Consider the following 25,063-nt stretch of genomic DNA (forward strand, 5'->3'; position numbering starts at 1 on the left):
AGTGTATACACCGTCAGTGTAAGAAAGATTTACTCTTAATTAAAACGTACTATAGAATTCCCAATTGACGACAAGGACACCTATTAAGAACGAGGGCACGAGTCCTTTCAAAAAAAAAAGAAGAGTGAGGGGTCCTGGAAAAGATTGAAATTACTAGTGTTTGTTACCAAATTATTTCTATGATTTATCACGGTTAATTACTACTAATAACGATTGTTTTTATTTTTATGTAATTTTAATCTTTAGAATTTCTAAGAATCAACGATCAACATTATTATTTCATTCGTCCTCATACTTTTCATTTTAAAATGTCTTAAAACAATTGTTATGTTAGAAAAGTCAAAACATCTTTTGGTTTCTTTTTTCAATGTATCATTTCTTTCTAATCATATGCACGTTACCGTTCAAATTTAAATTTTGAATTTATGAGGATAAAATTGAAAAAAAAAAAAGCACAAACATCGCGATCAAATCACTATTCTTAAAAAATTGAATTTCCATGACAAAATAGATGGGACGAAGGGAGTACTTCATGCATGCACAGCGCTATATGGTTCAGAGGGGGAGTAGCAGCAGTATCCATGGTTCCCAGGTTAATATAATGGAGTGACAAAATGCATTTTAGAACCAATTTACTCGAAAATCTAGCCTGGGTAAATGCCCAAATTGACATCACTTAATTCTTCTAGTGCACTACTATTATTATTACCAAAAATAATACAGATATATTCCATATATATTATTGTTAAATACATAGTGGGTATTGCATCTTTTTTTTTTTGTTTTGTTTTAGAGAAGCCTTTTCTACAATTATTATGAGATCGACCAATTGAGTACACCAAGAATGCAATTCTACCGTACGGTAAACTTTGCTGCCTTTGCTTTTTCAAAGTGACGAGAAGTGGGGTGGCAGCAGAATGTACGTCTTTTGCTTTTCTCTGTCTTTTCCTCCTTGTACCATATGCCCCCAATTGATGCATGCATGCAAACAAATACTACACTACTACTTAAAAAGTTTCCATTACACAATTATTATGTTACACGCTCCAATCTGTGTCCGAGCTACCATGTATTTGCAGCAATTATCCGTGCTTTTATTCAGGAATTTATTCACTAGATTTTTAACTTTTCAACCCCTACTAGCTGCACTCGAGATGAGTGTATTGACCGTTGCTTCAAGATGTGTATAAAATCCTGTGGAAAGGTTTCAGAATCTACGTGATAAAATGACAAGAACGTAAATCAAATCTACATGTTTGGGTTCGGCTACAAAGTCATTGAGCCTCTTTAAGTCGGAGACCACAAAGACTACAGAAATCCCGGAGAAAAGACTACGAAAATTCATGCTCACAGGCTAGCTTTGGTGTCTTTCGAAACTCTACTGCCTCAAAAGTGTGTTTCGAGTGTCAAACGAAAGAGTTATGGGATTAGGTAGTAGTACTACTATCTAGCACTACTTTTTTTTTTTTTTTTTAATACAGAAAGTGTTCCAACTTTGTCAGATTAATTTCCTTGTGCCTGTGCACCCCGCCCCAAAAATACACAAGCGATAAAGAGATCACTCGAACACACGATTTCGAGACCTAATTAGGCTACCCCGAAATAAGAGTTGAGTGAGTGAAATAAATACCCACCAGGCACCAGATGAGATGTAGGGCCAAAGCAACGCCAAGGTGAAAGTGGGACACACCTTTATCAACTTGAATTGTGTCCCTTTTTTTTTTTTTTTTTACTTCTTTTAACCATGAATGATTGTGTGGATTCCCTGCAGGCCTAAATATAGAATCTTAATGTTTCAAAAACAAAAGATCATTGAACAAAGATTTTGTGTGTGCAATTAGGCAGGTTAAACTTACAAAAAAGGACTAAAAAATCCCTTATTGTCCAAGGGCGACTTCAAATTTTTGTTTGATTGCTAAGTAGTTTTTTTTTTTCAAGGTGTCTAATTGTGTCCTTCCCATCAAACTTTTGGAGGCAAAAATAAATGGTCCCCCGCATTTTATTAGGACATGCAGAGCAGCCTTACAATTAGTAAATTAGAATCGATTTCTTTCAGAGATATATTAGTTTGTTGATGAAGGATTTCGTACATGGACAGGGAAAATAATACAAATTACAACAGCCTAGCTAGAGAGGCACCAATTTCTAGACAAACTGACTGGAAACCCTTCCTGACAATATAACTAGTTGCCACTCAAGCGTTCACACGTCTGAGCTAATAAGCTCAGAAACAGACATGATGATGCCGAACATAATCTAGCTATTAACCTCTTCCTTATTTTCCTCCTTGGGTAAATCCTGATCTTTTTCATCCTTGACTTCAATCTTAGGAGCAACAGTCTCTTTATTTTCCACAGGAACATCCTGAAGCTGCAAATTTTTTAAAAGAGTAACATTGAGATACTCTAGTGATGATTAAAAGCAGGCAATTGGGATAACAGTTGATCAAGCAAGCAATGACATAATAGCCTGGTCAAGCGATGTCATGATATAGCATACCCCAAGGTTTTTTAAGCTGGCAGTAACATCCTCCTGTTGCTGCCGCAGAGTAGTCCTCAAACCTTGAAATTCCTGGATGTACATTTTTTAACAACTATAAGTACACAGTCAAAACACCAAAAGCTTTTGAGAGACAGTAAAAATGGCCACTCACTGATCGAAGCTGATCTACTTCAACATTGAGGGATTTCTTGAGTTCTAAAAGCTCCTGCAGAAAGAAAGAAAATTAGGCAATGGAAGGGAATCCTACAATTAGTGCTGCTGTTTCCATTCAGCTAATTCTTCTACTGATCCCAAGGCCATAAGTGACATATTTCCAAACAAATGATCAAGGGGTACTTCACTAAAGGAGGGCAAGGCAATTGCAGTAGTCCATCTGGCAAAGAGTAATTTCAAACTAATTAGAACAGTCAATTTCCTGAAACTTATCAGCTGATACCAACGTGCGGGGCAGGCACCATTTTGAGACTATGAGGGCAAGCAGCAGTGACAATTGAATAATTTTGTTTCCATTTGCAATGTCAAGCAGCTAAAACTAAAAGGTGCCATATGACAAACATACAATAGATGAGGTCAAATACTATTTTGCAGGCAGATAAAGCCAGACATACAATTACCAAATTCAAACTCATGGGGAATTGGAATGCTACCAGCACTAAAGAGAATCCTCCATGTATCTGCTGTTTACCTCACCATTTTCCATTTCAAATTTCCTTTTCTGCAGTAGTCTAATTTGAAGATAGCTATGAATACCTTTAATACCTTCCATTGAATTAGATCTTTAGTATAAGAATTTTGGTAAATCAATTGCATTTAACATATCTCACTTTGGCAAACTCAGATAAAGAATAATGTGCAGTTGGTCTTTTAACTCAAGATTAGCTTCCAGCAAAGATGCATTCAGAATTTCAAAAAACAACTAAATAATGTCACGAAATTATACGTGATAGGAAGCAACAAAAAGCAAATTCTGAAACTTACATCACGGTAGACCTTAACCTGAGTGTCCAACTTAGACCTCCAACTTTGTAGATCCTATAGCATCAAACAGGAGACATCAACAAAACTAAAGCATAAGCTTTTAGGTACACAAACCACAATAAGAAACAGAGTGTGAGATATGACATTACCTGTTTCAAATTCTGAATTCTATTGAGCAGCTCTTGCCTTGATTCATTCAATTCCTGCAGTCAAATGCATTTACATCTCAAACATCAATGAGGTCATTTGTTGAACAAAATTGACAACAATGAAAAAAAGCAAAGATCAAAACTTGCAAGTTGGTTCTGTTCATTCTGAATATCTAGACCACAGTCACTAACCACTATCTAGTATCCACCAAAGAGAAAAGCGCAACATCATCAAGTAAAGATCAAAACTTGAACATAGTTTTTTCTGCTGATGAAATTCTAAAGCCACTATCAGGAACAATCCTCTGAGACGAAGGTACAACAGTGAAAAAGACTAATGTACACCACAAATCAACTTGCCCAGTAGCAATCATTTATTGCACCTTACTTCTGCAAGCTTATCAATTAAAGATCAAATCTTGAATCCGGATTTTCCTCATTCTAACCAAAATTTTAAGCCATTGCGAAAAATCATCCTCTGAGGACAAGGTGCAGCCTTTGAAAGCCTAACGTACGACCTAGATCGAGACAAGATGAACCTTTGTCGGGCAAATGAAAATAACAACAAACTCGAAAGAAATTAAAACATACCGCAAGCTTAGGAGTAACGGGTACATTTTCTTTCTTCTGCGAAATTCAAAGAATGTTAAAGAGACAGAAATCACTAATGTCAAAAAAAAAAAAAAACACTAAAGTAAGCATAAAAAAAAAGCGAGCAGATACCGCGGAGTAGAGAGGGACGGCAGGGAGGGGTGGAGTGGGCGCAGAAGGATTGGAATCGGAGGTAGCCATGGTAGATTTGGGAGAGAAAATGTGGGTGGATTCAAATTTGGAAGCAAAGTTTCTGAATTTTTTTATTAGGGTTTTGAGGATGTAGCTCTCAAGACTGAAGATTAGAGCTAAGAAGAGGACAAAATGAATAATGGGAAGAAGAAACCAAAACGGAAGTCAAGTACTCCAACTGCTATAGTTCAAAAACACAAGTAATGTGGCGGTTTGGGCGGGCGAAATTACTCTAGTTTAAGAATTTGAAAAGAAAAGGCGAGGAAAACTCTGTAGATTAATGCTAGAAAAAAGAGATGAAAGCTTGGGGTTGTACCGTGAAGGCCTAAATTCATGTTTCAAAAGTGGATAATTGCATTTAACTCCTCCGACCTTTAGATGAATTGTTGTTTGTGGCCTCCAAAAAAATATTTTTTTTTAATGTTATGATTCAATTCAATCTCTCTTCAATCTTTAACTAATCATCAAAGCAAAGCATATAGAAAAGAACACTGCACGGAAGTTTGTAGATTAATCTCTTAAAATGTAAGTCGAATGATGTTTCACTTCATAACATATATTGTTGTTAACTTAGGGTCTGTTTGGTTGGAAGTAAAATATTTTCCTTGGGAAAATATTTTTCGTGGAAGTAATTTTCCATGAAAATCATTTCCCTTTCATCATTTTCAGGTGTTTGGTTAACTTATTGAAAATATTTTCTTACTTCATTTTTCTGGTGTTTGTTTAACTTTTGAAATATTTTCACTTTTATCTCTGTCTTTACTTTCTACACATTATAACTACATACTTCTTCCCATGCAAAATAAGAAAATTTATCTCATTGTTTAACTTTAAAAAATCTTGGAGAAATGTATATATGAATAAAAAATATCTCCTTAAGCAATAAACAAATTGCTGGTCATTTAGTGTCAAATATCAATCACATGCAATGCTTATTGTGACATATATCTTGCACTCTCACTGCTAAAAGTTTATCTAGAAAAGAATGTTCCTATTATACATAATTAATTACTAGCATAGGATGAGTATGATGAGTTTTTTTTATTATTTTGAATATACTAAGGGGAGGGTTTGGTTGGGTTGGGTGGTACGGGGGAGGGAGTGTAAGGAAGAGGTTTTGGGTTCGAGTCCTCCTGTTTACACGAAAAAAAAAAGAACATACTACAAGATGTTTTCAGTAAGTTTGGAACATACTACAGGCGGGATGCATGCATTTCGGAAAACAATTTCAATAAGTTTGGAAGGGAAATTGTTTTCCATAAGATGAGTGAAAATATTTTACATAGGAAAATGTTTTCAGTAACTTTTGTGCAACCAAACACGGAAAATTAGGAAAATATTTTACTGGAAAACATTTTCACCCGAACAAACGGACCCTTAATGTTCAACCTTTTTCCTAATCTATGTAGACACAATCACTAAGGTAAATTTACATTACATCTTCTTTTTTTCCTTTCTTTCTTTCTTTTGGCGTTAAAAAAGGATTAGTAGTAAAATTTCCAATTCTATAATAAATTTAATATGTGATCCTATCTATTTGTTCACTCTCACAAATCATCTATACCATATAATATAATACTGTCGAGAGCCTCTTGATATAAATTAAAAGCTATCATTTTATGATTTTTTAATAATTACCTTTCATATATAGTTGTCAGTGTTGTATCTCTTCCTACCTCTATGCTCATAACTTTCCACTACCAAACACTAATAGTATATTTGCACATTATATTTATATGAATGTGAATTTTCTATGTATGTATTAAAATATATATATATATATATATATATATAACCTGTTTAGCATGTGAGTTTTTGGGTGTTTGTCTAAAACTTTACTGTAATTTACTGTAGAAGTTTTTAAAAAAAATTTTGAAGTGTTTTTTTTTTTTTAAATATTTTGAAGTGTATAGTCTAGAAATTTTTTGAAGTTACTGTAACTAAGGCTGCGTTTGGATTGAGTGTTTTTGCACCTGTTTTTGAAAAACTGTTTTTCACATTCCAAATGCTACAGTAATGTGTATTTCAAAAACAACTTCAAAAACACCCATATCCAAACAATATATCAAAAACAACTCCAAATATATTTCAATTATGTATATTTAATTTGTATATTTTAATAAGTATATTTCAATTTTTATATTTTAATTATGTATTTTAATATGTATATTTCAATTATATTTTAATATATTTTAATATGTATATTTCAATTATGTATATTATATATATATTATATTAATATAAATATATTTATTTCAATTATGTATAATATTATATATATTATTATATATATTATATCAATTGAAATAAATATTATATATTTATATAAATACATTTATTTATATATAAATTTATAAATATATTTATTCAATTTTGTTTTATAATATATATTAATATGTATATTTCAATTATGTATATTATACACAAATTATATTAATAATAATGTATATTATATATATTATACATTTCTAATATTATATATTTCTACATACATATTATAAATATTTTATTTTATTTATAATATATTTTTATATATTTATAATATATTTACATAAATATTATATGTTATATAAATTATATATAATATAATGTATAATATATTATACATTTATACATAATATATAAATATTTATGTTTATTTATAATATACATTTATATTATGTATAATATATAATATAATACATTTATACATTTATATTAATATACATAATATTAATTTTACATTTATACATAATATTAATACATAAATTTATATTAATTATGTTAATACATTTCTACATAATATTAATATATATTTATAATTTATTAATTTATACATTTATATAATATTCATTTATAATTTATACATTTTTAATAATATACACTTATACATTTAAATATACATTTATATTATGTATTATATATATTAATACATTTATACATTTATATTAATATACATAATATTAATTTTACATTTATACATAATATCAATACAAATATACATTTATATTAATTATATAAATACATTTCTACATAATATTAATATATATTTATAATATATTAATTTATACATTTATAATTTATAAATTTATAATAATATACACTTATAATTTATAATATTCATTTATACATTTATAATAATATACAGTTATACATTTATAAATATATTTATATTATGTATTATATATAATATAATACATTTATATATTTTTATATGAATATATGAATATATTTATTTATAAATATCTATAAATGTATTATAAATGCATAAATGCATATTTATATAAAAATATAAAAATATAAATTATAATTTATACATTTATATAATATTCATTTATAATTTATTCATTTATAATAATATACTTCTATACATTTGTAAATATAAATGGATTATAAATGCATAAATGTATATTTATATAAAAATATAAAAATTATAATATTCTAAAAATACTCAAAAATATGTTTCCAAAATACCTCTAAAAATAATCCAAAAAAATCTACAGTAAAAGTTTTTCATATAGTTTTTGAAAAACAACCCCAAAAACAACTAATCCAAACGGACTTATTTTTCAGATTCAAAATGCTACAGTGGTGTTTTTGAAAAACAAACCAAAAAACAGCTAATCCAAACGGAGCCAAAGTTTTTAAAAAACTTGTAACAGACAAACTTGACAAAAAACTTGTCTTCCAAACAAGGCCCAATTCTTACAAAAAAAAATGGTTTCAATAAATATCTTTAAAAAAAATTTAAATAATTTTTTGTAGCTGCAGCCTGCACACACATCATCGACTGTGCCTTGGACACGACCGTTCCTCCACTCACTCGACCCATTACCTTCAAGAAGAGGAGATTTGACTGCTATGGAATCCAGACCATGACATATCTATGAACTGTAGCAGCCCACCCCATTTCCAAGTATATTTCTCTATCCTTTCATCATCAATACAATAATTCCTTATGCTTATGAATTGCTGCTCCATTATTTTGCAATTCCTGAGTTAAGGAATCTTGATCTTTACTGCTTTCTGCATTAGTGGTATCAGAGTTGGGTTATCCAGCTCAGAGGTCAGAGATGGCAGAAGACACTAGATCACATGACAACAGAAAACTTGGAAGAACACGTAAAGGCCATGTTGAGGGAGTAACAAGATCAATTTGAGAAATAAATGACGGCACTGAGGAATCTGGTGATTGAGTTGCATACGCAGAAAAATCGGACGGAAGGGAACTCTTCTCCTCAAAATTCTGGATCTTTTGGGGTTAATGGAGGTAACTATCAGATTCAAACACGATTTTCTAGACTTGATTTTCCCAAATTTAATGGGGAGGATTTTAGAGGTTGGCTGTACAGGAGCGGGCAGTTCTTTGAGGTGGATGAAACTCCACCTGCTTTGAAGGTAAAAATGGCAGCAGTGAACTTGAAGGGTAAGGCTCTGCAATGGCACCAAGTCTACATGAAGTCCAAGTTGACTCGAGAGGACCTTCATCGGAGGAGTATATCAGGGTATTATCTTCAAGATTTGGAGATTATCTGTATGATGACCCAATAGGAGAACTGAAGGAATTAAAGCAAATTGGTACTGTGTTAATGTACCAGGAACAATTTGAAAAGTTACTCAACAGGATAGATTTACCTGAAGATTATGCAACAAGCTGCTTCTTAAGTGGGTTAAAACCAGAAATTCAGCTGGCTGTTAAGATGTTCATGCCGAAGAATGTAGCTCATGCAAGCGCGCTTGCAAAGATAGAGGCGGCAAGGCTGAATATGCAATAGAAGGCCAAAGTCAACGCCAAGGTATCTCCTAATCTCTCAAATCTTGTTAGCATAATTCTAGCTATTATTGGAAGAATAATAATTGTACTGGGTCTTCTAATCACCAATGGAGGAAGAATGCTAGGCCCTTATTGCCTACCCCTTCTATACCTGCCCTGCCTAGTACTGGGAGGGGTAATGAGGAGTTGGAATGAAAATCTCACAGAAGGCTAACTTGAGCAGAAATGGATGATAAGCGGGCTAAGGGATTATGCTTTTGGTGTGATGAAAAATTTGGCATGGGGCATAGACGTGGCAATAAACAGTTCCATAGATTGGAGATTTGGGATGACCAGAGGCACGTTTATGAAGAAAAGGGGAGTGAGTCTATGGAAGAGGAAGTTGATGATGGAGAAACCAGGGGAGGTAATTTGGCACACATTTCAATCAATGCTATGACTAGCATGACAGTGCCAAATTTTAGAACTTTGAGGATCACAGGCCACGTGGGCAAACAATCAGTGAATGTACTCATTGATTGTGGTAGTTCCCATAACGTCATCCATCCTAATGTAATACAGAGGTTGGGACTAAAAGTACAGAGAGTAATACCGTTGGTGGTAGAAGTTGCAAATGGAAATAAGCTTACCACTAATGAATTGTGTTCCAACTTTATCTGGAAAATGCAAGGACAAGAGTTCAAAACTGATCTACTGGTACTACCAATGAAAGGGTGTGAAGTGGTTCTGGGAATTCAGTGGTTAAGCACTATTGGAGACATTAAGTGGAATTTTGGAGAACTTAGAATGGAGTTCCTGCAGAATGGTCACAGAGTAGTATTGAGAGGAATGAAGCAATTGGGATTGCAGTTGATCAAGAAGAGAAAAATGCAACAAGTTTTGTAAAAACCCTCACGAATTGCTGCTGCACAGCTGTGCTTGATCAAGGCAGTTGTTGATCACACTGAAGAAAATGTTGACATTCTTGCTATAACTACTACAAATGAAGGTGATCAGGTATAAGAAGGGTCTGCATTAGATTACTAAAGGAATATGATGATTTGTTCCAAGAACCTACAGAATTGCCCCCAAAAAGGCTGCATGGTCATAGAATACCTCTTAAGGAAGGCACTCACCCTATCAGTGTCAGGCCTTATAGGTACCTAGCCTTTCAGAAGGGGGAAATAGAAAGATTGGTTACTAAGATGCTTGAAAGTGGCATTATCAGACCAAACTCAAGCCCTTATTCATCACTTGTTGTGCTAGTTAAGAAGAAGGATGGCTCATGGAGGATGTGTATTGATTGTAGGCAACTAAACCAAGCTACTGTCAAGAACAAATTCCCAATTCCACTGATTGAAGAGCTGTTGGATGAGCTAATTGGTGCTAAATATTTTTCTAAACTAAATCTTAGATCTGTTTATCATTGTTAGGAGAATATTAGTATTCTTGTAGATAATATATTAGTAAGGGTATTCTTGTAAATAGTCGGTTAGGTTTGTACTCCTATAAATACTAGTTGGTCACTCATAATACAGTGACTAGATGTTTTCCTCCCAAAATACCTGTTGACATGGTATCAGAGCAAAAGTCCTAGGGTTAGGGTTAAACATCTAGCAAAAGTTTTGGTCATCGCGACTGTTCACGCGATACTGTTCATCGCGACTATTCACTGTTCATCGCATACTGTTCATGCGACACTGTTCACGCGCGCTGTTCACTATTCACGCGCTGTTCATCTCGAGTTTTGACCTTTTCTTTGGTTTGACGTGCCATTCGCCATGGTTGAAAGGTTTGTTAATGCGGTTACCAATGACCACATTGAATCGAGTTTTTCAGCACATGGGTCCCAGAAGACTGTTACTATATCTGAGAAAGATTATGTTAAATTCCTACAGTATCAAGCTACAAATCACGCATCTCTTCCCTCTGCTTCTTTAGCACAAAAAGGTAATGACTCATGGATTATTGACTCCGGGGCTACTGATCATATGTCAGGTACCTCTAAAATTTTTTCTAATTTTCAAGAATCTACTCCCTTTCCTCATGTTACTTTAGCTGATGGATCTACCACTAAAGTTAAAGGACTAGGCACTGTAGAAATTAATCAATCACTTCCGCTGTCTTCTGTTCTTTACGTACCCAATTTGCCCTTTAATCTAATGTCTGTTAGTAAGCTCACTAAATTTCTACAGTGTACAGTTACTTTCTCTCCTGATTCTGTTGTCATTCAGGATTTAAAAATAAAGAGGACGATTGGTGGAGGGCATGAGCATAATGGTCTTTACTTTCTCAATTTCAATGGTCCGATAGCATGTCCTGCTACTGTTTCTCCTCTTGAAATTAACTGTCGTTTAGGTCATCCATCTTTACAAAATTTGAAAAAGTTGGTTCCTACTTTGAGTCAATTATTTTCGTTAGAATGTGAGTCTTGTCAGTTAGAAAAGCATCATCGTGTTTCTTTTGCTCCTAGAGTCAATAAACGGGTTTCTGAACCATTTTTGTTAGTTCATTCTGATGTTTGGGGTCCTAGTCGAGTCAGTTCAAAGTTAGATTTTAAATATTTTGTAATCTTTGTTGATGATTTTTCAAGAGTTACCTGCCTTTATTTAATGAAAGATCGTTCAGAACTATATTCCATTTTTTGTGCATTTGTTGCAGAAATAAAGAATCAATTTGGTGTGCCGGTACGTATACTTCGCAGTGATAATGCGAAAGAATATTTTTTCACTCCTTTTAATACCTTTATGAGTAAGTCTGGTATTATTCATCAGTCCTCTTGTCCTCACACTCCACAACAGAATGGAGTTGCTGAAAGAAAAATTGGACATTTAATCGAAATTGCTCGAACAATGTTGTTGCACATGAATGTGCCCAAACAATTTTGGAGTGATGCAGTTCTAACTGCATGTTATTTAATTAATCGCATGCCATCTAATATTCTTGGAGGTCAATTACCTCACTCCATTCTTTTTCCTCATGAACCTGTGTTTAAACTACTCGTATTTTTGGATGTGTGTGCTTTGTTCATCAGTTTACTCCCGAGGTGGATAAATTAGATTCTCGTGCTATTAAGTGTATTTTCTTAGGATACGCACGAGCGTAAAAAGGGTATAGATGTTACAGTCCAATTTTAAATCGATTTTTTACTTGTGCTGATGTTACTTTCTTTGAATCTACTCCATATTTTATCAAACACAGTATGCCTTGTGAGTTAGACCAGTGTCCCTCTTTTTTTTCTCCTGTTTTACCAGTTCCTTCCCCTTTATTACCTGAGTTATCTAGTCCCCCAAATTCTATAGCTCGATTATCTCGTCCTCATTTTCAAGTTTACTCTCGTCGTTCCATGGCTGAGAAAGTTCCTGATATGCCACACACTTCACCAATTAATTCTTAATTTTCAAATTCAGGTATGACGCTCTCCTCTTAGTTAGATCTTCCTATTATTTTACGCAAAGGTAAGAGACATTGTACTTCCCATCCTATTTCTAATTTTGTGTCTTATTCTCGTCTCTCTATGTCATATTCTTCTTTTGTTACTTCCCTTGATTCTATCTCCATTCCTAAGTCTATTACCTATGCTCTTAATCATCTTGGTTGGAGATTAGCTATGCAAGAAGAGATGTCTGCTTTGGAACAAAATAGTACTTGGGATCTTGTCCCTCGTCCTTCAGGTAAGCCTGTTGTTGGTTATAAATGGGTGTACACTATAAAGGTGCAGCCTAATGGTTCTATTGATAGATTGAAGGCTCGTCTGGTAGCTCGAGAATTTACTCAGGTGTATGGACTAGACTACTTAGAAACATTTTCTCCTGTTGCAAAGATTACCTCGGTTCGCCTTCTTATCTCTTTGGCAGCAACTTACAATTGGCCATTGCATCAGTTGGATATGAAAAATGCATTTCTGCATGGAGATTTGAAAGAAGAGGTATATATGGAACAACCTCCTGAATTTGTTGTTCAGGGGGAGAATTCGCAGTTGGTTTGTCGTTTGAAAAAATCCTTATATGGATTGAAACAGTCTCCAAGGGCTTGGTTTGGCCGGTTTAGTAGTGTGGTCATAGAGTTCGGTCTGACAAGATGTGGAGTAGATCACTCTGTATTTTATGGGCATTATAATGCTGGTAAAATTTTATTAGTTGTTTATGTGGATGATATTGTGATTACAGGTGATGATGTTGTGGGGATCCAGAAACTTAAATCCAATCTGCATGCAAACTTTCAGACAAAGGATTTAGGTCATTTACAGTATTTTCTGGGTATTGAAATAACTCGGTCTAAATATGGAATTTATTTATGTCAAAGAAAATATGTACTCGATATGTTGAGTGAAATTGGGATGTTAGGTTGCCGACCTGTGGATACTCCTATGGATCCCAATGTGAAATTAGCAAGAGATCAAGGAGCATTACTTGATGATCTTAAGCAATATCGAAGACTTGTGGGTAAGTTAAATTATCTCACTGTAACGAGATCTGACATTTCGTTTGCAGTGAGTGTTATGAGGCAATTTCTTGATACCCCTCGTACTAGTCATTGGGATGCTGTTATACGGATTCTCGGATATCTTAAGGGTGTTCCTGGAAAAGGGTTGTTGTATCAAAATCATGGACACACTGATATTGAAGGATATAGTGATGCAGATTGGGCCGGTTCTGCCTCAGATCGAAGATCGACCACAGGATATTGTGTGTTTGTTGGTGGTAATTTAGTGTCGTGGAAGAGTAAGAAGCAAACAGTTGTCTCCAGATCAAGTGCAGAATTTGAATACCGTGCTATGGCTCACACTGTGTGTGAGTTGGTTTGGTTGAAAAGCATGTTACTTGAAATTAGATTTGAGTATAAATAGCCTATGAATTTAGTGTGTGATAATCAGGCGGCTGTCCATATTGCGTCTAATCTAGTGTTTCATGAAAGGACAAAATATATTGAAGTTGATTGTCATTTCATTCGAGAGAAATTACTTGATGGAGTCATCAAGACATCTCATGTACCGTCTGCAGATCAATTGGCTGATTTATTTACCAAGAGTTTAGGGGGTTCTAGGGTGAAATATCTTTGTAACAAGTTGGGTGCTTATGATATATATGCTCCAACTTGAGGGGGAGTGTTTGGAGAATATTAGTATTCTTGTAGATAATATATTAGTAAGGGTATTCTTGTAAATAGTTGGTTAGGTTTGTACTCCTATAAATACTAGTTGGTCACTCATAATACAGTGACTAGATGTTTTTCTCCCAAGATACCTGTTGACACTAACAAATAATTGCTATCATTATGCTCATTTTAATTCATTTCTGAAACAGAGACTGGTTTCTTTTTTTTTCCGATGATTATAGTATCTAATAAGAGCATTTCCACACATGTCCTTCCAAGATTTTAGTTGAATTTCATTATTTTACTACTTTTCTAGATGTATAGGTATGCATTTCAGAGTGTTCTATTTTTCTTTTTCTTTTTTAATTAAGTGTATATTGGATAGGTTGAAGATTACATCTGCAAGTTAGCACAGAGAGGAACAACGACATCTCAGAATGATGTTTTGTGTGACTCGAGGTGTGGCATAGTTTAAAATTGGTACTTGTTGGGAAAAAACCAGCATCATCTTCATTGTTGCATTTCTATTCTTGTTGTGAAAACTTTTATAATAACATAGGAATTTTTTTAGACTAGCAGAACTTGCACATGAGATTCCTCTCCACCATCAAGAAAGCAAGAAGCTCTCTCCCAATTGGAAATAGTATGCCCTGTCATCCCCCGTTCTCCCTGTCATTTTTTTTTTGCAAGCGTGTTTTTTCTCTAAATATCTCTCTGGTTATTTGGTGGAGAAAATGCAACATAGGTTCTCAGTTTATAAGTACGTCTTGTTTTGCAACCAAAGCATATTATTAGGCTATAGTGTTCCCTGTCACTGTTTGGTAGACTATATTTATATATTTGTCAAAAAAAAAGATAATCTATTCTGTTTAAATTCCCATGAAGATTGGCCACCACAGGTAATCATTTTGAAATACTTGATGATGATCTCTTTCTCTCACGTCAAATAGCGATTTTTGGATATTCTATACTTCTACTTATTCCAGACATACAAATATTGAGATCTCAAGACAGCACTTAATTAGACTAATAAGTTGTAGTGAGTCAATTGTTTTTCTAATATCCTTGTTTTCGATTCGTCTGGTGATTCTTCCCCTGAATTTTCTTGTTGTTTCTGTTATTTATTTAGTTGCATGATACTCCCTTGAGTAGACTTTTGTGATGAGTTTCATGTTCTTGCCTGTGGTGCTCAGTTACAATTCTTGATAAATTGTTATTTTTTTTCTTTGTTTTTATCTATTTTACTAATTAATTTGTAATTGACAAGCTAGCCTTGCTTTGCAGTTTCTATTGAATTATACAACTGTGCCTAAATTTCTTCCTTTTTTACTCAGTAAAAAGTTCTTATCTTTTCAAGTTGGCATATTGACTGGTAGCAGGCGAGTCATTAATCTCTCCTGGGGCTAAGCGAGGTTTGATTCCTCTTGCTGTAATACCTGTCAGAAAACACCTCAGGTGTGAATAAGGTTAGTGTTTGAGTTAAAAAGTCAAAAAAAATAAATATATTGATTTGAGACCAATATTCTATCTTTACACATTGCTTGTTGTGTATAGGTTCTGTAACTACTTTGCTGCGATGGCCTACTGCCCTAACTGGGTAAACTAATTCAAATCTTCTTAGTTGAGATGTTCTTCTTAGATTGTTTGATCTCAATTTGTAGCATCCTCAGGATGGAGATGCCTGTGATACAAGTACAGAAGTACAGGATATGGCTTCTAGCCAAGAATGTAAGTCTAAGATGTTATGCAACCTCAATTGGGGACAGTATGCTGCTTTACATTGTTATTGTCGTATTTATTAGCTTTAGGTCTTTAAGATTGCATAAATTGTACTTCCCTTCATTTGCTTTGTTATCTGCATTGTGTTGTTTTAGTTCACATATCTCTTTCACCTTTTGGCAGCGTGTGCTTCAGTGATGAGACTATTTTAATCATGATCTATTTGTACTTGGTTGCTAAATTTTAGTGTCTTGTTCTATTGCTAGATTCTGGCAATCAAACACGTTGGTAAAGATCATTAAGTTCATAGAAATCAAACAATTTTGGACATTGTTTACAAATCTCTTTCTTTTTTATGTTCCAGATTTTGGCTCCTCTTCCAATTGGATTTGCAGTTTTCTTTGTTCAATTGGCCAGCATCCCTGTTACGGGCACTGGCATCGACCCTGCAAGAAGTCTTGGTGTAGCCATCATCTTCAATAGAGACCTTGGATGGAATGATCATGTATCTAAGCCTATAATGATTGTGTCTTCATGTTCCCAGTATCTATTCATATTCTTAGCTAAATAACTATTTTATCTCTGGTTTTCAGTGGGTCTTCTAGGTTAGACCCTTCATTGGAGCTGCTCTCGCTGCAGTGTATCATTAGATAGTGATCAAGGCCATTCCTTATAAGAGCCAGGCTTAAAAGGGATCAAATTTTTTAGCCTTTTAGTGATCCTCATCTTTTGTCTATACATTTATTAAATGGACAAAGATATCATCTATTAATTTTTCTTCTTTTGTTGTTCCCTGCTTTCTCTGTTCTGTCAAATGTTTGTATAAATAATCAGTGTATGCTGTACTGAAGCTTGTTCCAATTTCCAACCTTTGAATGAAGGATTCTTCTTTTGTCAATTCAATTTATATTTTCATATTGTGGTATAATCATTTTGGCCAACAGGGTATTTTGTTATTTGGGCTCAGATATATTTGCTTCGAGCTGTATTGCTTGGGCTTGGCAAAAAAACTGTAGTACTGCAAAAGGCATTGAAGGGGCGTAATGCTTGTGTGTCATTGTCGCTACTAATGAAGTGAGGGGATAAAAATAGTTGATAAGGTGGATAGAATTCTGTGAGTGACAAATCATGATTTTTGCAATGGTGAAATACTCTCTCCATCCACTAGGCCATGACTTCCTTCACTGTACTTCATTATGTTCAACTTTGTGTATACATGGCATTTCCCATTTTCCATTTAAATTTCAATTTAATATCTACCACCATCTTCTACTTTGAAGAATTAATCTTCCTATGCACCTTATTTATACGATATTCATCAAATTTGCAACCATTCTATAATTACAATTATTCCAGTCTCTAATATAATGTATGCTTTGCATACTCCATTTTCATCTTCCAACGATTAGTGTAATTAAACTTATAATTTCAACTTTTTTTTTACATTCAATTGGGCATGCTAAGCACTATTACCAACGCATATTTGACATATTTGGCAGGGCATATTGTCTTTAGTTACTTACGCGCATCGCGCGTTTTATACCTCCTAGTAGTTATACTATGATTGAGTGTTTTTTCAAGTCATCGTACTCTACTTAGAGATAAAGAAGAAGAGACGTGTACTTATTTGTCTTCTTGGTTCTCATAAAGTATAACTTTTTGTTATTTTTTTTTGGTTTGTCACCTATTTGAATGATTGCCAACTTATTTGAAACTTGTTTTTAGAACCTCATTAACTAATTCCATCTTGATTTTCTTTCATATTCTGAAATTATGGTTCCTGACTAGCTAGGAAATTGTGCAAATCATTAAGTAAGAGTGGCAGGGAAAAAAATATAAAGGTAAAACATCATGAACAATGCTGGAAAATATTCAATTGGAACTAGAGAAGAAAATTTCAGCTTGTTTACTTTTTGTAAAAGTTCTTTTCAAGGAGTAGGAAGGATAACATAACCAAATATCATAGCCTTGAAGTTTTTGTGACTTTTTCTTGTTATTGCTTACAATTTTCGTTGAAATTTTCGTTGAAACTTTCATATTTTTTAAAAATTATTATTAAATAATTATATGCAATAGGTTTGATTCATTTTAAAAAAAAATGTAGAGACCAATAATTGCAAGGTCAATAATGGTAGAAATTATTTTAAATAATTATAAGGAAATTATCAAAATTATGCTATCGTCTAGTGCCTCTATAATAAAATTTTTTTTAATTTTTAGTTCATGTTAGAAACTATAGAGTAGATTAAAACTTTCTTTTCTTGTCATCCTACATGGCAATCAGGATAATTAGGTGGTAACAATAACATCATTATGGGAATAAAATTTGAAAGTGAATAAAATTGGGAATATTTTTTTAAAATTGTCTTATTTTGGCAAAAAACTCTAGTTTGAAAGTGTAATTTGTAAACATGTAAGTTTTTTTTAGGAAATCTTAAAATTTTTGTTAATCTTGTTTTCCTTTCTTTCCATTTCCTTTTAATTTTGGACACAAAGCAGGTTGACAAAAAATAATTAGATTGTATCACCCTCTATCCCTCCCTAACCTTTCCTTTCCCTCGTCAAAAAACAATCTAAACACACATACATACATATATGAGTAAATCTTATATACACTGACAGTGTATATACTATCACGATTAGATACATGATACATATACAAAATTTGAATTTCAAATTCAAATTTGAATTATGTATCATTCATCTAATGATGAAAGGATACACGCTGTTAGTATATAAAAAATTAATTCAAATATATATATATACGTATGTACATACACATGTATGTATATATATGTGTGTGCACATACACAAGGAGATTCAAAATATAATATAAAATATAGATACATATACAAACTTATATATATACATATATACAAGGAGACACAGACACATATACATAATATAAAATTTACAAGGAGATTGAAAATTTTTTGGTTCTGTTTTTGGTTCAGGAAAAGACTCTAAACTTTATAGCGAGAAAGAAGAGAATTTGATAATTGAACCATAAATAATGAGAGGTTTGGAGAACTAAACCAAAAACTTTGTGGTCACCTGATTAAAGGCCATTCTTTGTGCCAACTAAATTGGGCCTTCGGGACTAGAGATTGCTTCTTATGCAATGTTTTCAAACAAAAAAAAAAAATCTTATGCGATGTTCATTAAAGGCCGAAGCAATATTGTAACTTTTGTATTTTACCTTAGGACATCCACAATGAATTATATTAAGTAGAGTGTAATACATATGTCACAACATTACTTTATTATCCCTTCTTTCGTTACATCTCTCACTTTTACTATAGATTACACTCTATTATAAAGTATAGTAACATGGATTCACAATGAAATCACATATTTATTTTAGTAATTCACAATACATATTCCATAAAATTTAAAAGTTTTTAAAATTGTCGATGGATCCACAACCAGTCTATTATGTATATAATGGCCATATGTATCATGACTATTACACTCCCACTATGGGGAGGGTATAATGGTTGGATGTAATAAAGGCTATTAATTTTTTTTTTTTGCATTTTTTTTCTTCTTTGGTTTCAAGATGTGTTCCAAATTCTAATAGCGTGATGTTTATTTTTCTTGACAAACGATAGCATAAGGCTCAAAAGCAAATGTTTGGATGTAATAGATTAATCGCTTCAGAATTCTCCCAATTTTGTCAACTAATCTCTTATTTGCCAAATAAAAGAGTTATTGTTTCCATTTTGACATTTGGTTTTTAGACCCCGTTTGAGGTTGCGGTGCTTGTGATAAAAAAGTATATTTAGGTGCTAAAAATACTTTTAAAGTGTTTGGTAAATATCATCCCATAAAATCAAGAGTAAAGTTTTGGTGTTAAAAACATTTTTAGCATTTAGCGAAAGCTCAAATTGGTGCTTTTAGAATAACTTTTGTGATTTAAAAAATAAAATATCAAATTTAATCATTTTGTCTTATATTATGAACTAAATAAAAAGATAAACACTTTTAAAAATTTTTAAATTACACATTATCCAATACAATAATTATTTATTAAACTATATCTCCAAACAATATATTTAAAAGCATTTAAGCAGTTAATAAGTACTTTTAATAAAAACTGTACTAAGAAAGTACTTTTCAATAAGTTACCCTAATCTCAAATTGGCCCTTATTTTAATTTTTTAAAATATTTCTTGATGTGAATCGTTATATTCTTTATTTAAAAAAGGGAAATTTGCCAAATTGGTCCCTAACATTATCACAAAAAACTTTTTTAGTCCTTAACATTTAAAATTTGTCAGAATAGTTCCTAACATATAAATTATGAGCCAGTTTGGTCCTAATGCTCGTATTTGCTCTTTTTCCGACTAAAAATAGCACACCGACATAATTTCAAGGGCAAAATTGAAAACATTCGGTAATCCATAATTTTTCACCATTCTCTTTCTTTCAGATGGCAGCTTGCATAGCCAGATTCCTGGAATTGGCTCAAAGGTTTTTGAGTTGAGATCTGACACACACGACCAAAAATATTGAGGATGAAAAGAAACGTACTGGTTGTGACTCTGATAGCATTGGTGTTTGTCAATTCATCATTTGCAGAATATTCCAGAAATTATCCCAAGGATAACCATACAAAATCGAGTCAACAAGAAGAGGATCAAGAACTAAGAAGTGCTCGAAGAAGAAATAGAGTTGGCAGTAGGAGGAGGAGCAGTGGTGGCAGTAGAAGAGGCCGCAGCGGAGGAAGAAGATTAGGAGGATCATCAAATTGTGACCCTCTTTATTCATATTTATTTTGAAGCTGCGGGCAATGGCCTTTCTCAAGGTCTTCTGGAAACAACCCTTTCCTGCCTAGGCCAACTCCCTCTCCCCGGCCGACTCCACCGCGGCCCCCAATTGTGCAGCCTTTTCCTCCTCTTCCTCCACTCATTCCTTTACCGCCACCGCTACTTCCTTCCCCTCCACCTGTAGTGCTACCACCACCACTCATACCTTCACAACCACCCATATCGCTGCCTCCACCCGTAGTCCCTTCACCGCCACCGGTTCAACCGTCACCGCTGCCTGTATCACCTTCACCTTCACCCCCACCACCTGCAATTCCTTCCTCGCCCTCACCATCCCTATCCCCTCCACCACCTTCACCATCGCCACCTCTGCCCTTACCACTACCACCACCCTTGGTCCCATCGCCACCCCACCTTCACCATCCCCTCCTCCGCCTGACCTCCCCATTATTTCCTCCCACCACCACTAGTTCCTTCCCCATTATAAGCTTCCAGATTCTCAAAAACCTTTGAGCCAATTCCAGGAATCTGGCTATGCAAGCTGCCATCAGAAAGAAAGAGAATAGTGGAAAATTATGGATTACCAAATGTTTTCAATTTTGCCCTTGAAATTATGTCAGTATGCTATTTTTAGCCAGAAAAAAGAGCAAATACGAGCATTAGGACCAAACTGGCTCATAATTTATATGTTAGTAACTATTCTGACAAATTTTAAATGTTAAGGACTAAAAAAGTTTTTTGTGATAATGTTAGGGACTAATTTGGCAAATTTCCCTTTAAAAAATGAAAGTAATTGTTATACTACAAGAGCTCGATCTAGGCTCAACATGTTGTTTGACCTTACTTGGACTAAGGTCAAATAAGCTAAAATTATATCTAATCACGTTTGAGCTATACAATACTCCGTCTCGATTCAGCTTGATGATACCTCTACACTTCATATTCATGAGCAAATCATTAAATGTTTACGTTAACAAAATTTTGAAGAATATTGATGACTAGTTCAGTGATGATGGTATTTTCTTAGACTTGAAATCTATTAACGAAGTTTAATTATTTTGTTGTTCAAGAAAATAAATAAAATCTCTAAGCTTACTTTAGTTCGAACTTATCCGGAAGATGGCAGCTAAATACCCTTAGCCCCCTCCAATAATCAGAGTATCGTTTTGTCTCAATGTTAATTAATGGCATTTTCCTTGTTCGGTGTTAACTCAAACTTGTTATTGTGAGACCCTTATACAGGCCATAGAGCAAGGTTTGTTATTTAATGATCTTTTTCCAAAAGAGCAAGAAAGAAAAAGAAAGAAAGAAAGGGAGTAAGGTGAGGGTGTGGATTGGGGGGGTGGATAGGGCTTCCTTCCCACATCGGTTGGATGTGGGTTCTTCAATCTGGGTTTAAGGTCCATAGGGCCCTCGTTCAGTTACCAATTGGTTGGATGTGGGTTTCTTGTGAGTCCTCCTTAGATCACTCTTAATTGGGTCATCTAAGCATTAAAGTCTGTGAGAATAAATACATTAATTCAACAATCAACCTCCACCTAACTCTTCTATCCTTGAATAAAAGTTTAAAGATATCATTAAGGTTGTTAGGCTTTTTATGAATGGATTAAGATCTCTCCCTCTTTTCTTTAGGCTTCTCTATGCATTTAATTACCACGTTCTAAGAGTCTAGGATTATCCATCCTGATTTTGGTTTATTTATTTTCCATTTTTTTACCTATATAAATATTGCAAATAACTGAACCATGAATTCAGTTAAGAAGACTAAAGGGGCGGAAGGGAAACAACCAATTATTGAGTATAATCAAAGAATCATCTCACAAACCTCACCTCACGAGGTTTTTAACAATTTCACTGGCCACCGTTGAGAGTTTAGAAATTTCACCCACTTCTAATGTCTATTAAAAATAATAATATTCGCCTTTAAAATACCACTGTAATGAAACTCTTTCTTTGATGTCTATTATTCTTTCCTTTTCTTTTTCTATTCTTAATCTTTCCTTTTATATTTTGCAAGTACAACTATGAAACTATCAACACTGTGCTAAGCCTTCATCGTAACCAAATGTCGAACTAGTCATCTTTTTTGACAAGTTAACATTGGATGTGATCTTTTTTTTTTTGCTATTTTTGTTTTGATAAAAAAATAATAACTCAAATTGCAATAGTTCAAAATCACTGTCAAACTATGGTAATTCTACCACTACAAAGATCCATAAACTCTAAAAATTTTATCGTAACACTTTCTTATTGTAGTAGAAATCTATATTCTCAATAAAGCAACCTCAAAATGTTTCCTATCTTAGTAATAGGATTAGCATCATAGTTTCTTATCAAATGATGTAAGTATGAAAAATTTGACACATGTTCCTTATAATTGTGCAAAATTATTTTACAATTGTTTAGAAAAGAAAATTAAGCTTTTATTATATGAATATCTTTCTCTTTTTATTAAAATTTTAATATATGAATCTATTTTAGGGTATTCATTTAAATTTTTTTGACCAAGTTGAGGAGATTTTGAGGTTCAGTTATTAAAACTATCAAATCAGGAAAAGTAGGTATAATCTTTGAAACCTTGAAGAAACTCAATGAAAATGTTAGAAAGCTCAAGAGAGGTTTCTTAAATTATCCCTATAATCAAAATTTACACAAAAATTCACACAAACGTGTGCATATAACTTTTTGTATTTATTGATGTAAAATATCTATAAATATTATTACTTAAAAAAGTTATCATTACATACTAATAAAGCTTGAATTTGGGCTTCCTGTATTGTCGAACTTACTTGAGTTAAGATCCACTAGGCTAGTTATGCTGAGTAGAGTTCAAGCATTGCATTATGCAATGTCAATCTTCGAAGAAGAAAAGCGATACTAAAAGAGAGAGATGTATATGTGCAAAATGATTGCTTTAGTTCTCATAGCAAATGAAATATCAAGTATTTTTAAAGGATTTTCAGATGTTAGTTTTTTCTAAAAAGTACAATTAATTAGGAAAAGATGTTAGTCTTTTGAAAAAATATAATTAATTAGAAAAAGTGTCAGAATTCAGGGGGTGCAATAACTTAGATGGAATTTAAAGAGATGCCTTTTAGAAATATCACTTTTTTTATTAAGCGGCCTACCATAATAGTCGAGCACGAGTAGTTGTTTTTGTATAATGTATGATTAAATTTAACTAAATTTGTCGAGGAGGATTTAGTCTAATGATTAAATTGAAATTTCAAAAATGAGAAGTCTTGATTCGAATATTTGTTTTCCATGTCATTGCTTGAGCCCAAGCTTCAAACTCAAGCAGATATTTGACCATGAAGCTTGCAAGTCTCAGTTCATTTACACCTGTAGCACGGTGATATGCTCGAATTGATGGTTTAACTTGTGGCAAATTTTGATGTAGGTAAATTGAAAACTCAATAAAATATAACAACAAAATTAGGATGAATAAAGTTGGTCAACATATACTCCCTCTATCCCATAAAGATAAACTCACTTTGCTTTTGTGTATGTCCCAAATTATAGGCTTATTTGCTTTTTTAAGAATAGTTAATTTGTTATTTTACTAATATACCCATATTTAATGTACATAGTTATTACAAATTTTTGAATACATATTAGTTGCCTTCTAATGGGTTCAAATTGAAAAGTTTGATTGTTTGGCAATTTTATTTTTGTAATTTATTTTAGTCAAACAAGTAACATTAATTTGATTGACTCTTGTATTGAAAAACTAAAGTACCTTAAGTTCCAAGAATAATATAGTAATATGTACCTCTTACTTTGAATGAATGATCTAATATTAACAAGGGGTATTTGAGGAAAGTACGAATAAAAAATAATTATTATAACTACATTAGCTAAATTTCTTAATTTATGTGAAAAAAGAAATCGGTCTATCTTTACAGGACGGAGGCAATAGTTAATACATATAAAGTAATCCCAACAAACTTTACGAGTCATCTCAAACTTCTATCCTAGGATAGGATGGATGAATGTAGTTGGGGGTTGAATTGATTTATTTTGTTAATATCTCATTTCCATTTCATCTTTAAGAAGACATCATCATTAAAAAGAACACACCACTCTATGGCCTGTATAAAGGATCCACAAGACAGAGTTTCAAGTACCCAACACTTGCATTTGCACCCATCAGTCTTGCAACATGTCAAAAGTTCTTCTCCTCTGCTGCATTCTCTCTCCTCTTTGTCACGAATCTTGGTACTTTTTCCTTTTCACTCTCTTCTCTCAATCCTTGTTGTTATGAAAAAGAACAGATAAATGTACGCTGGATTGGCATATATGGCCATCTTAATTAGACTTGCTACACATTGCCT

General features: G+C 33.1%; 3 protein-coding genes across 4 annotated transcripts in view; 1 reads left to right on the plus strand and 2 right to left on the minus strand.

The window, feature by feature from the left end:
- The window catches only part of LOC113768983 (nucleolin 1-like), a 7,159-nt gene extending 6,090 nt beyond the window's left edge, over nt 1-1,069 (minus strand). The window contains exon 1 of the mRNA XM_027313477.1: nt 1,042-1,069. Within this exon, the coding sequence (XP_027169278.1) occupies nt 1,042-1,069 (28 nt within the window). The remainder of the gene's footprint in view (nt 1-1,041) is intronic.
- A 1,080-nt stretch (nt 1,070-2,149) lies between these two features.
- On the minus strand, nt 2,150-4,421 carry LOC113768984. The gene is made up of 7 exons (XM_027313479.1): nt 4,353-4,421; nt 4,221-4,256; nt 3,630-3,683; nt 3,481-3,534; nt 2,654-2,707; nt 2,500-2,571; nt 2,150-2,370 (listed from the first exon to the last, which is right to left on the minus strand). Exons 1-7 carry the CDS (start codon nt 4,419-4,421, stop codon nt 2,257-2,259), a joined length of 453 nt encoding a protein of 150 aa, XP_027169280.1. The 3' UTR covers nt 2,150-2,256.
- An 11,205-nt stretch (nt 4,422-15,626) lies between these two features.
- Nucleotides 15,627-16,676, plus strand: LOC113768733. Of its 2 annotated transcripts, XR_003468131.1 has the most exons (3): nt 15,627-15,707; nt 15,796-15,969; nt 16,325-16,676. XR_003468131.1 is itself a non-coding variant. In XM_027313194.1 (2 exons), the coding sequence occupies exons 1-2, from the start codon at nt 15,868-15,870 to the stop codon at nt 16,529-16,531; spliced, it is 309 nt and encodes a 102-aa protein (XP_027168995.1). In that variant the 5' UTR covers nt 15,633-15,867; the 3' UTR covers nt 16,532-16,676. The 2 variants fall into 2 exon arrangements, 1 of the variants encoding a protein (XP_027168995.1); XM_027313194.1 differs by having other exon boundaries at nt 15,633-15,969.
- The last annotated feature ends 8,387 nt before the right edge of the window (nt 16,677-25,063 follow it).

The sequence above is a fragment of the Coffea eugenioides genome, chromosome 4 (genome assembly GCF_003713205.1).
Source record: "Coffea eugenioides isolate CCC68of chromosome 4, Ceug_1.0, whole genome shotgun sequence".
NCBI lineage: Eukaryota > Viridiplantae > Streptophyta > Magnoliopsida > Gentianales > Rubiaceae > Coffea > Coffea eugenioides.

Excerpts from the sequence above, each read along its gene's own strand:
- LOC113768984 (XM_027313479.1), bottom strand. The coding sequence starts at position 4,421 with ATGGCTACCTCCGATTCCAATCCTTCTGCGCCCACTCCACCCCTCCCT. Across the intron at positions 3,684-4,220 it reads CCGTTACTCCTAAGCTTGCG|GAATTGAATGAATCAAGGCA; the intron begins GTATGTTTTAAT and ends ATTTGACTGCAG. Across the intron at positions 2,572-2,653 it reads AAGTAGATCAGCTTCGATCA|GAATTTCAAGGTTTGAGGAC; the intron begins GTGAGTGGCCAT and ends ATGTACATCCAG.
- LOC113768733 (XM_027313194.1), top strand. The coding sequence starts at position 15,868 with ATGTTCTTCTTAGATTGTTTGATCTCAATTTGTAGCATCCTCAGGATG. Across the intron at positions 15,970-16,324 it reads TATGGCTTCTAGCCAAGAAT|ATTTTGGCTCCTCTTCCAAT; the intron begins GTAAGTCTAAGA and ends TTTATGTTCCAG.